The sequence below is a fragment of the Berghia stephanieae genome, chromosome 4 (assembly GCF_034508935.2).
Source record: "Berghia stephanieae isolate SIO BIC M18660-M18661 chromosome 4, UCSD_Bste_1.3, whole genome shotgun sequence".
Classification (NCBI taxonomy): domain Eukaryota; kingdom Metazoa; phylum Mollusca; class Gastropoda; order Nudibranchia; family Aeolidiidae; genus Berghia; species Berghia stephanieae.
In genome coordinates this window covers 4,592,571-4,610,070 of record NC_088363.1, presented here as the reverse complement: position 1 = coordinate 4,610,070, position 17,500 = coordinate 4,592,571, and the positions used below count along the sequence as shown (strand labels likewise).

Genomic DNA, 17,500 nt, shown 5'->3' with positions numbered 1-17,500 from the left:
ATATTTATGAATGATATGACTGGAGTTAAAGCATAAAAACACTGTTACTAATAATACATACCTGTAGGTCTTTTCTTCTTGGCGTACACAAATCCGTGTTTGGAAGATTTCTCAGCAGCTGGCCTGGGACCCACTTCGACACCTACATCGGATAATTTTGTAATTAAAAATCAAATAATTTTGTAATTAAAAATCAAATTTCAAACGACATCAAAGCATGGACATCAAAAAGGATCAAAATATTTGATGAGGTGGGATGTGAAAATCAGCGCTACCAATTTTATCAAAAGGCATTTTGTGAAGGACAGAGGAGAAGAGGAAGACAGAAAAAACTATGGCAAGACATTATCAAAGAGTGGACAGGCCTGAATCTCAATAGGCTACTGGAAAAGGCCAGAGACCGGGACGAATGGCGTAAGGATGTGAAGTCTGCATCCTGCATGTCCCCCTGACTATCAACTGGGCATGGGATTGAGTGAGTGATTGAACGAAACTGATCTAAAACTTAACCTAAGGAAATCAACAAACAAACAAACACCCCAAAAGTACAGACTTGAGCTTTTATATAGAGCAATAGCCACTTAAAGCGATTTACAAGGGGTCCTACCCAACAGCAACACTTAACAAGTAGGACAGGATGACGCCTGTTAGACGATATTACATTAATTTGTTTTTCGACAGAGACAACACTGTTAGCATCCAGGTACTCATTTTACACCTGAGTACAGTGATAGAATGTGAGTAAAGTGTAGCGACCATGGTCTAATCTAGTGCATGATAGTCTCTGGCATTGAGCTTGTTTATTCATGACACAACAAGATTATCGCCTCTAGACACCCTTGGGTCAATTCAACATCGAAGAAAAAGAAAGAAGATTGAAAAAAGGGCTGGGGGCTGGGTAGCATGGCAGAGAGATTTGAGCAGAAACAGGCCTAACAAAAAAGCAGTCTTTCTCTCTTTTTATAAAACGAATGCTTTTATTTTCCGTCTTTTTCCACGATTTTTTTTCTTTCTATTTCTGCTTGATTGGCAACTAAAATTCTTTCAAATTTGGATAAGATTGAACGTGACTATTCATTTTCAGTTTTAATCTCACAAAGGTGTTTGGTAAAGAAAAACTAGCTAAGTTGAAAGTACGTTTACAATTTTAAGGTTCACTGCGCATGTTCCGTTTCGACTTGCACACTTTTGGAATGTCATGTTCACATGAGATTGAGTTTTGGAAAACCACTCAAACTTGACAGTTCTCATTAGAATCGATTTACTGAGTTTTGGAGGACCAGAATATAATTAGATAATAGTTCTGTTGTTTATATTTCAATAACAAAGTACCATAACTCCAAAAAATCGAAAAGCTGACTTAGAAAATTTTGGAAAATGACTTTTCAATTGCAACCAGCTGTTTTATAGACACCTAGATAGCCACGCCTCCTCGGACAGTCGTTATAATAAACGGTCAAGGTTACACATAGTTTTGTGTGTTGGTCCATTATATTTCCGGGTGGCAATGTTGTGAGTTTCTTACCCAAGCGCACACTATCTATAATAGAAACACCTAGATAACCACGCCTCTGGGTCAGTCGTCATAATATAAACAATGGCAGTGATTGGTAAACATAGGAAAATACACAAGTTTTAGCATCGATGGTATGTATCCAAGTAAAATACCCACTGTTTAATTGCTTGTTCAATAGAACCAACATTGAAAACTATGTGTAAATTTAAAAGCTTATAATATGATCGAGAAAATCGTGTGATAACTAGTCACCAATTTGTAAGTTTAAAAAATAATAACAAAGATCAGAGAGAGGTCAATTTCATTCAAGTTACTATTTACAAACTACGTTTGGCCGAGCACATGTGAAGGCGTATCACAAATTCACCGCTTTGATTGGTCAAAAGTCTACTGGTTATTACTACATCTACTGGTAAACATCATGATTTCTACACATTGTTCACATTAAGACAACAGACATGCCAAATTGAAAACTTCAAATTTAGTAATTTTTCTGTCAATTTTTAGTAATTTGACAAGGAAATTCGTAATTTCTGAAATTGTGTATGAACAACCACAATATTATTATTACTATCATTATTATAGTAGTAATAGTAGTAGTAGTAGTAGTAGTAGTAGTAGTAGTAGTAGTAGTAGTAGTAGTAGTAGTAGTTGTAGTAGTTTTTCTTCTTTTTATCATTATTATTATTATAACAGTAGTAGTAGTAGTATAGTAGTAGTTGTTCTTCTTCTTCTTATCATATTATTATTATTATTATTATTAATATTATTAAGTATTACTAAGAATTAAAAATTCGTAATTTTCCATAAAATTTAGCATTTGGCCATGAAATTTGTCTAAAATTCGTAAAATGCGGCATGTATGAGACAAACTACCTGACAATTTCATTGCTTCCAGCATTTGTTCCAATTTTTGTTTATCCTGCCTTTGTTTGGCCGTTAGCCATTTTCCCTCCTTTTTAAGCTGCGCCTCTCTTTCCTTCTTGGCTTCCTTCTTCTTCTTCTTTGCCTCCTCTTTACGTTGCTCCTGGAAAGGGAAAAATGAAAATTTATAAAATATCATACCTGCCAACCCATAGTGAAAAAAAATAGGATGCTTCTTCAAAAAATCATAGGAGTCTAGGGAAAAAAATAGGAGTAAGCAATGTTAAGAGGAAAAAAAACAAACAAAAAAAACTTACCCTAGGCGTTTTCATTTACTGAAACGGAAACTACTAATATCGATACTGACTTTTTAGGTCGCCCATGATTACTACCTCCCCGCAAAGAAAAGTAACGCTCATCGTAAAAATTCATTCTCGCCATTTAAAAAAAATTAATTAATTAATTAAAAAATCAGAGTTTCCCGAAATTAGGCGGGGTGAGGTAAAATCAAGAAAAAATCGGGGTAAATCTGATTTTATCAGGGTACTTGGCAGGTATGAAATATTTTGGGGAGAGGGAGGGTATCTTAAATCTTATATAAGAAAATATCAATAATTTTATTTTTAAAGAAAAAAAAAAACGAACGGGTAAACCACAGTTTATCTCATTCACTTCCCCTAAAATACATTCCTCTAATAGAAAAATCTACCCGCTGGTATCAACCTACCGAGACCTTTTTCAAAAAGCCCCTGTCAGACTTTCAATGTCAGGAAAAAACCTTTTATGTTTTTGTTTTGTTTTTAAAAAAATTAAAACACATCTGATGAAGATTGAAATGATGATAAAGTAGAACTTGTACTATCAACATGACAACAAAGTTTGTCATAATTACAGAATAGAAAGGCCAATGCACTTCTTTAAAAAAAAAACAAAAATCAATTAAGCAATAATCAAAATCAAGATTACCTCTTCCTCCAGCCTTCGAATACGTTCCTCTTCCTCTTTCTGGAACCTTTCCAATTCTTGTTTCGCTCTTTCTTCCTCCTCTTTCTGTATCCTCAGTGCTTCTCTCAAAGCAGCAATCTGTAACATAAAAACAAACAAACAAAAAAGTTCTTATTTACCAAATGATCAAAACTTTTGTGGCCTTCAAATCAGGTATAAGTGACCAAGAAATGCAGAACTGTATTTCGGTAAGAACTTACTTCCCCACCTCCCCTCTCCTAAAATAAAATGGATTTCTCATACAGAGAGTGAGAGATAGAGAGAGAGAGAGAGAGAGAGAGAGAGAGAGAGAGAGAGAGAGAGAGAGAGAGAGAGAGAGAGAGAGAGAGAGAGAGAGAGAGAGAGAGAGAGAGAGAGAGAGAGAGAGAGAGAGAGAGAGAGAGCAATTACAATGAAAAGCCCACCCGATACCCATGATTTCTGTCAACACTGATAATCGAATTTTAAAAAAAGAAAAAGACAAGACACTAAAGAAGTTTGAACAAACCTTTTTATTTGTTGGCTTTGCTTTCTCTTCCTTTTTCTCTTCTTTATCCGCCTTCTTTTTCTTTCTCTTTTTGCTTTCTTTTTCCTGACCTTCACCTCCTGAAATAAAAGAGAAATGAGAGAATGAAGCCGTCTGTTTTGCATGAGAAAAATTAAAATGTACAGTTAGAAGAATAACTCAGGATTGCCAATTCTTACTTACTTACTTATCCGAACCAGCGACCAGCTGAGCTCTAGCCCTTCAGTCTTGTGCCATGACGTAGATGTTAGACGTCTTTTGTAGTTGTTCCAGGTGACTATAATGTGTTACTGATGCTTGGACTTGGTGGGAGGAATGTGAATCTCATGTCTTCAAGAGGTTGACATTCAAGCAAGTGAGGGTTGCCAATTCAGGAGGCAAAAATTTACTGAACTTTTACACAAACACATTGAGTGGCCCATTTCTGAGCGCTGAACTCCATCCAGTAAAAAGACTTTTATACTTACTTTTTTTTTTCCGTTTCGCAGGTGATTAGAAAATATACTGAGGGTTTATAACATTATGAATTCCATAAATATATGGAAAATTGGCAACCTTGTGTGTTGCTGTTGTCTTTTGAATCCCTTGGAAAGCAATTTATGGCATTGCCAATTCAGGAGGTAAAAACTTATCGAGGATTTACACAAACACATTGACGGACCTTTCTGAGCGCAAAACACCAGTAAAAAGACATAATGTACTTACTGAGAGTTTATAACAAACTGAATTCCATAAATATACGTAAAATTGGAAACCCTGACTTTACTATCAGTGGATTTTGTGCAATATAAATCCTCAAGTTTGTTTTCCACATGTCAAAACAGAAAGGAGTTCCGTCAAACTGTTTGGGAGGCGACATCCAACAAAGATCTGCCTTTAAACAAAAAGAAGAAGAAGAAGAGTCAAATTTTACTAGAATCTTACCTTCTCCTTCAGCTTCTGGTGTGGCCTCATGACCTTCAACTCCCTCAGATTCTTTCTCCTTTTTAACCTTATCAGTTTCTTTTGACTCGTCCTTGGTTTCTTTTTCCTTCTTGACTTGATCCTTCTTTTGCTGTTTTTGTTTTTCCTTAATAAAAAATACACGAACATATTTTGAGAAGGTAGTTGAAAGAGCTGTCGAAAGTTTAAAATGGTTGCAAAACTAAAGATTCTATCAACCCCTTCATCCCTTTTTAAAGTTGATTATTTCAATTAAAGACCTGTACATCAAGTTTCAGTTAACAATTCTCATCTTTGTTAACAAACGCCTGTTAATCTGTTAACCCCAACAATATGACATCATAGTTTTGTATAAATCATAATGAACTAAATATAAACAGAATGGGATTCAAAGCACCAACTATTCACAGCAGGACAAAACAATAAGTAATCAATAGCTGAGAACCACCACACAAATCTATGTGGAATATTATTTGATTTTGTTCTCCAGGTAATTTACAACAACATATGTCAAATAAAACCTATATTGATTTGTAACAGGAAGATGATTCTCAAGGAGAGAAAAATATCTCCTCAATTTTTCTTCTTTTTTTTTTTGTTTAAAAGAATCATATTTAGACCGATGTGCCCCGTAGCTTATTACAGATTTTTTTAAAGGCTTGAGAGTAATAGTAATATTCATGAAAGGTTACAGTGACAAATTAGGGAGCAGCACAGGTGTAAGATAAAGATCCGAATAAGTGTGTATGATCCAAATCAGACAAAGCAAGAGAGAAAAATACAAGGAAAGTATTTTTTTCTTGTATTTTTCTTTCTTGCTTTGTCTGACACTGTACCATACACACTTGTTCAGATCTTTACACGCTACACACGAAAGGGAAAAGTGGAAAAAATCACCTCAAGCTTTTTCTGCTTCTCTCTCTCTTTCTTCTCTTTCTTTTTCTGTGCAGCCGTTTTCATTTTAAATTCATCCTCATCTCCAGCCTCTGTGGCATCCTCGCCATCCGCGGCTGTTTTTGTTTCTGGAGCCGCCTCCTCCTCTTTTCCTTTCTTTTTATTCTTCTTCTTCTTCTTTTTATCATCCTCGAAATAATCATCATCCAGATCATCTATCGTCACCACTTTGTTCTCCATCTTCTCCGCCATTTGAGCCTCGATGTCCTCGTCGTTATTCTCTTCCTCCTCCGCTTCATCTCCTTTGTTTTTCTTCTTTTTCTTCTTCTCTGACTTGCTTGCTGGTTTTTCAATATCTGCCAGAATAGCATCGATATCTTCATCCTCTTTCTTCTTGGACTTTTCCTTTTTGGGTTTCTCCTTCTTCTTTGACTTTTGAACACTGACTTCATCTTTGACACTGTCTTCCTCCGGCTGGAATTTGAAAAACAAAACAAAAAAAATTTAAATAAACAAAATCTTATAAATCTGTGTAAAAAACAAAATGTTATACCTCGTATATATCTATCATTCTTGGATATTACATTTGTAAACCCATTTTCAACATTTTTGGGGGGTTTTTTGTTTTGCTTTTTCACCTCAGGAATGGGAGACACCCAATGTTTGTCGTCACTTTGCCAGTTTAGATTTATCTCCGCCTATCAAATACGACAATAAACAGGTATAGGGATATTGACCTTTAAAAAAAAAAAAACATTTAAAAAAAAAACCCAACAAAAATACAGTAAATTAAAAAAAAAAAAAGAATGAATAATTAAATAAAATAAATAAGTAAATAAATATATACATATATAAGTTTTTAAAAAAAAACAAAAAAAAACTTGATTTTATATGACTTAATAACCCTGGTACACTCTTAGATAGGGGAATATCCATTTTCAACATTATTCATTATGAAAACCAGAACATTAAAAAATAACAAAGAAGACTGGTTACCAGATGGAGACATAAATGTATTATATTGATATGCGTCAAGGTAAAATATTGATAACATCCGCTAGCCAGATATAACATACCAACACACAAAAATGTGTGTAACCTTAAACGTTTATAGTCCGATTTATTTAATTTAGTAAAAAGAAATCACCAAAATGGCTGCCTAAAACCAATAACAAAGAGCTGAGTGACGTCAAATTCGCTCCATCTACATAATAATATTTTCCTCACAAAGAAAGAGGATGCTTTGGTCACTTCAAGGCTAATATTAGAACAAGAATATGTTTTGATCACTTCAAGGTGAACATTAGAACAAACTCAATATACCAGACTTGCCAAATTGAAAACTTCAAATTTAGTAATTTTAATGTGAATTTTTAGTAACTTGACAAGGAAATTCGTAATTTCTGAAATTGTGTATAAACAACCACAATATTATTATTATTATTATTATTATCATCATCATTATTATAGTAGTAGTCCAATAGTAGTAGTAGTAGTTGTTGTTGTTCTTCTTCTTCTTATCATAATTATTATTTTTATTATCATTACTAAGAATTAAAAATTCGTAATTTTCCATAAAATTTCGTATTTGAACATGAAATTTTTGGTCTAAAATTCGTTAAATTACGAAAAATTCTTAAGATTCAGCATGTATGATATACTACAGAATATATAGCAATGTAAGACGCACACTAGTCTTTTTTTATCTTGACGTAAACTGTGTGCCCATGCTATCATTTTAAAAGCAGCTTAAATGAAATTGATCCATATCTCGAAAACTTACTTCACTGTTCCCTCCGTCATCCATATCATCGTCCATATTTGACAACATGGCAAATCCTGAATTGGCCTTTGATTTGCTTTTGGTCTGAAAAACAAAAACAAAAACAATATTGAATACAAATCAACAAAAGTATCAAACAACCATTGGAAGACTTGCCGACCAGCCTCAACCATTTGAACCATTTGTTCGGCTATATGGTCTAGTAGTATGACAATTGCTTTCGGATCAGAAGGTCCTGGGTTCGAGCCTCACTTGGCGCATAGTTGAAATCCTTGGAAAAGGCTCTTTATTCACATTCTCTCAATGTACTCAGATGTAAAATGAGTACCTGGTCATCATTAACAGCGTTGTCTCTTTCCGAAAAAATTGAAATATCCCCTAACAGGCGTCTTGTCCTTCAAAAACTATAATTAGCACTAAATATGATGATGGCCAATTAGACCATACTAGAATACTAGCAATATTATAATTGATATTTAAATCAATGAATAAACTTACTCTTTATAGACAATATCAATAGTAACCACTTCCAGAATCCACTTAGAATAAATCTGATATGACCCACCCAGATAATAATATATTGAACTCCCTATATGAATGTCCATGGCAACAAACATTAAAGTGTTTAAATACACTAAAAGAGTACATGATTGGTAACATGTTTAAATAATAAAAAGTTAATAATACATAAACTCCTAAGCAAAATGTGTACAATGAACAAAAATACTTGAGAATACGCATTTTTACGTAAGGTGGACACCACTGCTAATGGCTTTTTTCTTTTTCTTTTCAAAATGGGTAATTGAAATGAAATAGAAATATGGCAAGTTATAGGAACAACATTAGAATATCAATAAAATTAGAACAGAATTACACAATCTTCAATTACAAACCTTCGTTGATGCCAACGACACATCCTCCTCCACATCTTTGTCACTCAAGTCATTCTCTCCACCATCGTCGTCATCATCATCCATATCTGCTAACATGGCAAAAGCTGACTGAACCTTTTTCTTGTTTTTGTTCTGTAGAAATGAATATTTGATCAAGTTGTGGATGAAAGTTAACATCTTAAAAGATAGAATATAGTATGATTAACAAGGAATCAATATACTTTTGCAGATTGTAAAATCCACCCAGGAGAAGAATGGAAGGATATTGAAATGTTCAAATACCTTAGTTTCATAATAATGTAAATGTTGCTGCTCGACGCGTGGAGAAATAAATAACAATATGAAATTGAATGTAAGCTTCAATTTAATTACGAAAACAGAAAAAATTGACGTTTTTGGGTTTCCCCTTTATCAACAAAACAGGATGAAGGAAACACTAGATGAATGAGATAATGTGGTAGTGGCGTTGTTAAGATGAATAAACAAAAAACATCAATTTAATTAAGAGACAATCTTACTAAAATCAGGGTATCTTATAAAACAATCAAGTCTTTATTAATATAAATTGAATGTGCTTTAGCTGAAAAAAACAAAAACCAAAGAGATGGAGAGAGAGAGAGAGAGAGAGAGAGAGAGAGAGAGAGAGAGAGAGAGAGGGGGGGGGGGGGGAAGAGAAAGAGAAAATTAATAATGCAAACAAAATAAAACTTTTAGTTCCATAACAAAAAATATCTCTCTTTCTATTGAATGGAATCGTACCTTCTTGGCTGCCACAGGAACCACTTCCTCCAAGTCTCCATCGTCTTTGGGTCCGTCTATCGTCTTGGAAGATTCTATTTTACCCCTGAAAAACAACAATTCAAAAAACAAAACAAATGAGAGCTCTTCAAAAACAGAAACACCAAAAATACAAACAATTGTGGCCCATCGTCTCAAACGGGTATTAGGCCAGGATGGGTCAAATTCCAAAATGTGAAATTCAGAGAAAAAAATGAGGAGAAATATGACACTGCTGGGTGGACAGGGGGGGGGGGGGGGGGTCAGAAAAAATCTCAACTGCACTCGGGATCGATCTCGGTCCCTTTGCTTGTGAAGCGAGTGTTCTACCAACTGAGCTATCAGGACCCTCAGAATCAAGGACTATGAGTACGAGTACAAATCACAGAGCAAGTCAGTCCTATCGATCCATCAAAAAATAAAATCATTATTAATATTTCTGTTGGAAAGATTCATCATTCTTGCTCTCTAGTGTGAGATAAGTAAGGAAATGGCTGAAGACTGTTTCACATATGTTTGTGTGACCAAAAGTCTGGGTTTTAACTATGGGGTGTGGGAGCACCCATGACAAGTTTATTTAAAAAGGATTTTCCCTCTAAAAAATGTATGTATGACTTTAAATAACGACTTGGGATAAGGGTTATACAAGAGTGGCTATAAATTCAATTTGAGATGGTTGGCCACACCTATTCTTTAAATAAAAATAGGGTCGGGGATCAGAATTGTTATGGCCAAATTAAAAAGTCCTTCAGAGCCATGAGACCCATGGATCCAGAGTTTATCCCAGTTTCTATAGTGTGAAATGGATAATAGCAACTGCTGGCTACCCTCTGGATAGGATGCCAGTCTATCGCAAAGTACTTCCACTTCGATCTAACTGACCCAGATCACTTCTGGGTGGACAGGGGGTGAGGGGGCCGAAAAAATCAACTGCACCTGGGCAGGATTGATCTCTGTCCCTTTGCTTGTGAAGCGAGTGCTCTACCAACTGAGCTATCCGGACCCCAAGAATCAAGGTAGTTAAGGTTCAAATTGAATGACCATGAGTATGACTACAAATCACAGAGCAAGTCAGTCCTATCGATCCATCACAAAATAAAATCAACATTAATATTTCTGTTGGAAAGATTCATCATTCTTGCTCTCTAATGTGAGAAAAGTAAGGAAATGGCTGAAGACTGTTTCAAATCTCTTTCTGTGCCCAAAAGTCTAGGTTTTACCTATGGGCTGTGGGAGCACCCATGACTAGTTCTTTTAAAAAGGATTTTCCCTCTAAAAAATGTATGTATGACTTTAAATAACGACTTGGGATAAGTGTTAAACAAGAGTGGCTATAAATTCAATTTGAGACGGTTGGCCTCGTCTATTCTTGAAATAAAAATAGGGTTGGGAATCAGAATTGTTATGGAAGAAAAAAAAAAAAAAGTCCTCCAGAACCATGAGACCCATGGAGCCGGAGTTTATCCCAGTTTCTATAGCATGAAACAGACAACAGCAATTGCTTGCTACCCTCTGGATAGGACTCAGTCTATCGCAAAGTACTTCCACTTCGATCTAACTGACCCCGCTCACTTCAGTCTGGACAGGGGGGGGCAGAAAAAATAAATTGCACCCGAGCAGGATTGATCTCTGTCCCTTTGCTTGTGAACGAGTGCTCTATCAACTGAGCTATTGGACTCCCCAGAATCAAGGACTATGAGTACGAGTACAAATCACAGAGCAAGTCAGTCCTATCGATCCATCACAAAATAAAATCAACATTAATATTTCTGTTGGAAAGATTCATCATTCTTGCTCTCTAATGTGAGATAAGTAAGGAAATGGCTGAAGATTGTTTCAAATCTGTTTGTGTTTCCCAAAGTCTAGGTTTTAACTCACTCAACCCTAACACCGACTATATCCGTGGTTTAAACGGGTTACTTTTACCCCATGCCTATTTATTACATTTTTATGAGACAAATAATAGGCATAGTAACATATCAAAGCTAATGTTTTTTTTTTTTAGATTGTACACGTTAATGGCAGTTGAATAAAACTATCTATGGACATGCTCATTTTTAATACATTTTTTTCCAATTTTGAAAAGTAGCAAAAATCTCTATAATTGAGTGAGTTAAATCAAATCTGTTTGTATGGCCAAAAGTCTAGGTTTTAAACCAAATCTGTTTGTGTGGCCAAAAGTCTAGGTTTTAAATCAAATCTGTTTGTATGGCCAAAAGTCTAGGTTTTAAACCAAATCTGTTTGTGTGGCCAAAAGTCTAGGTTTTAAACCAAATCTGTTTGTGTGGCCAAAAGTCTAGGTTTTAAACCAAATCTGCTTGTGTGGCCAAAAGTCTAGGTTTTAAATCAAATCTGTGTGGCCAAAAGTCTAGGTTTTACGAATGGGCTGTGGGAGCACCCATGACAAGTTTTTAAAAAAAGGATTTTCCCTCTAAATCACATTAAATAACGACATGGGATAAGGGTTAACACTTTCAACGCTGAGGTTATAGTCACATTTCCATCACAAAATGGCTGACACCTGAATGAGGCAGCATGAGAATGACAAGCTAAGACAATACGACATTCGAATTCAGCGCAAAATCTCATTTAAAATACCCCAATAGGGCCAAATGAATGTTCTGATGAAAGAAATAATACCATTGATTCAATTTATAGTACTTTTGTAGAAAGTAGGATTGGATTACATTATTATTTTTGCCTTTCAAGGATGGCCGCACTGTGCGGCCATTGGCCAGCAGAACAGATTCTGCTCTGGCAGCACAGTGCAGCCAATGGCGCTGAAAGAGTTAAAACAACAGTGACAAAGAAATAAAGAAGAAAAAACTCAAAAAGGTTGTCAAAGAACCTGTGACAACTTAGCGAGTTGGAAATTGATGAGTAAAGTTTAGGTACGTGATAAAAAGGTTGACATATTTAATAGAGGTAGTGGAAAAAAAATACCAGTCATCGTCCTTCTGTTTCCCTTTCTTTTTCTTGTTTTTCTTGTCTGCTTTCTTTGCTGGCTGGCCTGTGACTTGAGTTTCTGTGTCGTTTTGAGTTCCAATGTCATCATTATCGCTATCATCACTGAAAACAAAACGAGGTGTGAAAGTAAATTATCCTTGAAAATGATCCTGCTAATTATTTTTTCTGATCTACTCCTGGCACCTACTGGTTGCCAGTTGCCTTGGTCAAAAGGATATCGAATTGGAGATGAGAGATTGAGAGAGGTGATTGGCTTTTAAATTATCCCGGCGATGTGGTCTAGTAGTATGACACTCACTTTCGGATCAGAAGATCCTGGGTTCAAGCCTTGCTCGTCACATAGTTGAGTCCCTGGAAAAGGCTCTTCACTCACATTCTTTCACCGTACTCAGGTCTAAAATGAGTACTTGGCCGTTAACAGCATTGTCTCTGTTGGAAAAAATTGTATTATCGCCTAACTGGAGTCATGTCTTGTTCTACATGTTACATGTTGCTGTTGGTCACGGACCCTTTGTAAAGCGCTTTGAGCACGTTTAGTGGATATTGCACTATATAAAAGCTCGATTTTAAAAAAAAATCTAATATAATCCAAATGTGTGACCTTGTGGTCTAGTGACATGACCCTTGCCTTCCGATCAGAAGTTCCAGGGTACAAGTCCTGCTCTGAGCAGCGCATAGTTGAGTGCTTGAAAAATACTCTTTACGCACATTCTCTCACCCTACTGTGGTGTAAAATGAGTACCTGGCTGTTAATAGTCTTGTCAATATCGAACAAAAAAAAATATACCATTGCCCAACAGGCGTTATGCCTTGTCCAACATGTTTTGAGTGTTGCTGTTGACCAGGGACCATTGTAAAGCGCTTTGAGCATATTAAGTGGATATTGCGCAATTCAATTGCTCTAGTTTTACTGTTATATTATTTGTTTTGAATTTATAAGGATCCACCGTAAGCATTTGAGTGCATTCTTTCAATGGGATACTTTGCTTGTGTCTGGATGAGTTTTAGGTGATAACGAAGTACATTGATGGTGTGCTCTTGGAGTTTACATCTGATCTGTTCCCTATTTGAACCATTACCCTTTGTCTTACTTTATCTCATATGCCTTTTTAAATTGTAAATCTAGAACTAGAACTTTTTTACTATCCCATTTTCTTCCTTTTCACTGGCGCTGAAATGACCTAAATGTCTTGCAAGCACCATAAAAATCTTTTAAAAAATAACTGACTGATGAACTGGGTATTTTTTATTGAATCAGAACCGTTCTCATCACTGATGAACATATCTAGTAATCGTGTATTTTAATTTAAACAGAGCAGAGATCATCAAGGTCATTTATCGTGATTATAAATTGATGTAGTCATGATCCACCAAAGTAAGGTATGGATTGATAAAAATTACATCACTTCAATAAAAAATGTTTTCATTTTATCTCTCTCTCTCTCTCTCTCTCTCTCTCTCTCTCTCTCTCTCTCTCTCTCTCTCTCTCTCTCTCTCTCTTCAAAATTGGAAGTGTAATCATCTGCAGCGGTGTCCAAGTCCAAGTCTACTAGAGAGCTGAGCCGGTGTTACCAATACTTAGCTTCTATAACCAGGACAAATCATTCGTTTGGACAGAAAAATAAATAAAAACTTACCGCTTACCGTCAAAAGCAGTTTAGATTTGAAGATGCATTTGTTTTCTATCAAAAAACATTCGGTAATGGACAATCCTTGATGAATTTCAAAAGTTGTGTTGAAATTATATCCTAATTGTTTTCATGATTAATTCCTCGCGAAATCGTGTGGGCCCCGTTTCTGTTATCAAGGTTCGCCTAGCCAGGCAGGGTTGCCAGATCATTTTTGAGTAAGAGACCAAACTAGCTATAGCAAGAAGCCAGATTCCTCGGCAGGAGCCCAAATACCACCAAACCCACCTTAGCCTCGCGAAAACTCTTTAGATTTGTTAAACAATTTAGATAGGATAAGGAAAATTCGTATATATAGAAGCATTAGCAAATGCAATCTGTGGCGTTAGCACGTGTTGCATTTAGATATTTAGATTGCCAAATAAAATAAGTTTTACCAGTACCAGAGTAAAACGATATAACGGGGAAAGTCAGAGGAAGCCAAAAAGTTGGTTACAGGAGGCCAAGTGGCCAAACCAAATTTTGGGAGGCCAAATGGCTTGGGAAAAGGCCAAATTTCTCAAATTTGGCCACCAGGAGGCCAAACTAGCAACCCTGGCCCCAGGTTTTTAAAAAAGTTTATTGGGAAAAAGATACGGAACAAAGTGTCCATAGATAGGTATGCAATTTGGTGCATTAGTGCAGTAAAAGGCCTTTTTTTCTTTTATTCAATAAACTTGACTGCTGGTGGACCCTAGGCCTCTCTACAAGTCCAAGAAATAATACTCACTTTTTCTCTGCTCCAACGAAAATATCTACCCCCTACCGGTCTAATTATTTGTAGCAGACGACAAATTTCTCAAAACGGTCACGTGACACTGTAAAAACAACACAGGAAGTCCATGAAAGCTTATTTACGGCATTTCCTTTGAACCGTGTAAACAACAAAATTTCGTTTTCATTCGACTCAACGGGTCCAATTGGCCGGTATTTTTTAACGAACTAAAGTTCTGAAAAATCAAAATGTTTCTTAGAAAGGTGAAAGATGCTAGTTTTTGAAACAGAGGTAGGTTTTTTTAAAAAATCTTTATATTTTACGTGAATGCATGCTCAAGGCGAGTTGGACGTGCAGCGGAGGTTGGTAGGCCAAAGGCCCACTTCTCTAATACTAATGGCATTCTTCGGATTTCCTTTTACCGGCCCAGTGAACAATATCCATAATTACTATTCCCATGTTAAATTCAGAAAAGTAAAGTCTCATTTCAATCAGTAGTTAGCTTATCAACAAAACGGAGATAAAGACTATAAATTCAAATGCGCCAGCCGGTAGCGATTCATCATCACAATCCAAAAACCGCAGCCGCAACAACACAACCGCAACCAAACGAGTGTTGCATATTGAACTTGATTGAACATTTCGCCTGGATCGAATCCACCAAACTCAAATTTTCACGTGTATATACCAATATCTTGAAAATCTTAGGATGGGTCGTGTCGAGAACAGCACATGGCAAAGTAAAATAAGCATACTCTAGCCTATAACATGGAAATGGAAATTTTCACTCACAAGTCGTCGTCGTGACGGTTCTTCCTTGGCTTTCCCATATTTTGTTCAAAATCTTAGGTATCGACTAAAAATTTATTATTCTGTCTTAAATAATAAAATTCAGATTGATATATCGGTATCATTAATACAACAATTCTCTATTTGTTGTATTTTATAATTCGGTGTTACTAAAACGTGAACACCTGGTACTGGGCTCTCTGTAGTGGTTTCACCACACTTCGTTTCGCTCTTTCACTCTTGTTGATGAAATGCATAGGATTGTATTGAGTATCCGGTTCCGCATTGGATCCCAAAGATATTTCGCTTTTTTATTGTCATTAAAATATCGGTTTCCTATTATTTATTTTTCAATTCCTCACTTCTCTCTCTCTCTCTCTCTCTCTCTCTCTCTCTCTCTCTCTCTCTCTCTCTCTCTCTCTCTCTCTCTCTCTCTTTCTCTCTTTCTCTCTCTCTCTCTCATGGACGATGTAAATTATTACATACAGGGCGGGCGTGTGCATTGACTACGTGTGTAAAAGAGTAAACAAAAGAACACACACAGAAAACTGAACTCTTCGTAAGACGGTCAATAATGACCACCATTTACAAATCTCTTTGAGCATTTCGCGAGAGAGAAAAAGAAAGAAAAAAAAAACCAAACAAACAAAAACAAAACTTGAATTTGACATGTCTTATCGATTTATTTTAGATTCACTTTTTTGTTCGGGGTTCTATTCATCCCGAGAACTTGAGCTTATATATAGCGCACTATCCACTAAACGTGCTCAACGCGCTTTACAAGGGGTCCCTGACCAACAGCAACACTTAAAATGTAGGACATGACATGGCGCTTGTGAGGCGGTATTACATTTTGTTTCCGGACAGAGACAATCCTGTTAACGGCCAGGTAATAGGCCTACTTGTACACCTTAGTACGGTGAGAGGATGTGAGTAAAGAGCTTTTTCCAAGGACTCAAAATTATGCGACAAGCAAGGCTCGAACCCAGGACCTTCAGATCCGAAAGTGAGTGTCATACCAATAGACCACATAGCCGCGCATAATACCATTTTGAGATGGTAGGTCTCTAACATTAACATGATAATGATCTCGAATACAAAATAATGTCCAAAGAGAAGGAAAGACAGTATCGGTAAGATAAGATAAGATAAGATAAGATAAAGATAAGATACAGTGTACTCAAGGACAGCTATACCGAAAACCCTCCTTGGACATACTTTATTGATTCTGAATGGAAATACGCTTCAACAGTCGTACCGTCACTTCCATCGTAATGACACATGGTAACTTAGTAACTGGCTCTAAACTATCGGAACAGTGGCGGACGCCCTTATGAAATATTTCTCCGACGAGATTTTAGTTTTAGACCGCGGTAAAGCTAACTATTTATGTTTGGGTTTTTTTTTAATTTTTAAATTAGTATTTTTTTAAAAATATATTTTCTGCTATCTTTGCTCTTGTCTGTTTCTCCCTTTTTTAAAAGTGTTTTTATGCACCGTGTAATATGCAATATATTGTTGATTATAATATAGACGTCTAAAGACATTTAAGAACCATTTGGTGCGTTTTAAAAACCCAATTACTGAAATGATAATAATGAAATAGCCTCCAACAGTCATGACGTCACTTCCCTCGTAATGACGCATGGGAACTTAGTAACTGGCTCTAAACTATCGGAATAATGGCGGACGCCCTTATGAAATATTTCTCCGACGAGCATAAAAGTGTATCCAGAGGAGAAAAACATTATAAATATGATCTTGTTTTGACTTTTATGCATTATAATCACAAGACATATGAAAAGTTCTTCCAGCATGAAGAATAAAAAGTAACGATTTTCTTTGTTTAAAACCACGATAGCCGCCGTTGCTGGGCGACGTGATATCTAACTATTGAATCCAATCGCGTTCATGATCAGTTTTTACTGTCTATAGATAGTATGCAGATGACGTCACTCAGGCCTTTGTTATTGTTTTTGCCATCCGCGTTTGTGAGTTGTTCTCACTAAACTGTATTAACCAGACTATAAAAGTTCATGGTTACACAGAGTTTGTGTGTTGGTCCGTTATACTTCCGGATGGCAATGTTGTGAACTCCTTGGCCAAGCGCATTCTATCTATAGATAGTATGCAGATGACGTCACTCAGGCCTTTGTTATTGTTTTTGCCATCCGCGTTTGTGA

General features: G+C 36.1%; 1 protein-coding gene across 1 annotated transcript in view; it reads right to left on the bottom strand.

Moving 5' to 3' along the window:
• Positions 1 to 15,585, bottom strand: part of LOC144969923 (uncharacterized) — a 36,733-nt gene extending 21,148 nt beyond the window's left edge. Inside the window, exons 1-11 of the mRNA XM_078908994.1 lie at positions 15,321 to 15,585; positions 12,123 to 12,248; positions 9,162 to 9,246; positions 8,403 to 8,534; positions 7,510 to 7,593; positions 5,730 to 6,200; positions 4,815 to 4,959; positions 3,873 to 3,970; positions 3,347 to 3,463; positions 2,393 to 2,543; positions 62 to 142 (exon numbers count right to left, since the gene is read on the bottom strand). Of these exons, the coding sequence (XP_078765120.1) occupies positions 62 to 142; positions 2,393 to 2,543; positions 3,347 to 3,463; positions 3,873 to 3,970; positions 4,815 to 4,959; positions 5,730 to 6,200; positions 7,510 to 7,593; positions 8,403 to 8,534; positions 9,162 to 9,246; positions 12,123 to 12,248; positions 15,321 to 15,358 (1,528 nt within the window). The 5' untranslated portion in view covers positions 15,359 to 15,585. The remainder of the gene's footprint in view (positions 1 to 61; positions 143 to 2,392; positions 2,544 to 3,346; positions 3,464 to 3,872; positions 3,971 to 4,814; positions 4,960 to 5,729; positions 6,201 to 7,509; positions 7,594 to 8,402; positions 8,535 to 9,161; positions 9,247 to 12,122; positions 12,249 to 15,320) is intronic.
• Positions 15,586 to 17,500: the final 1,915 nt, after the last annotated feature.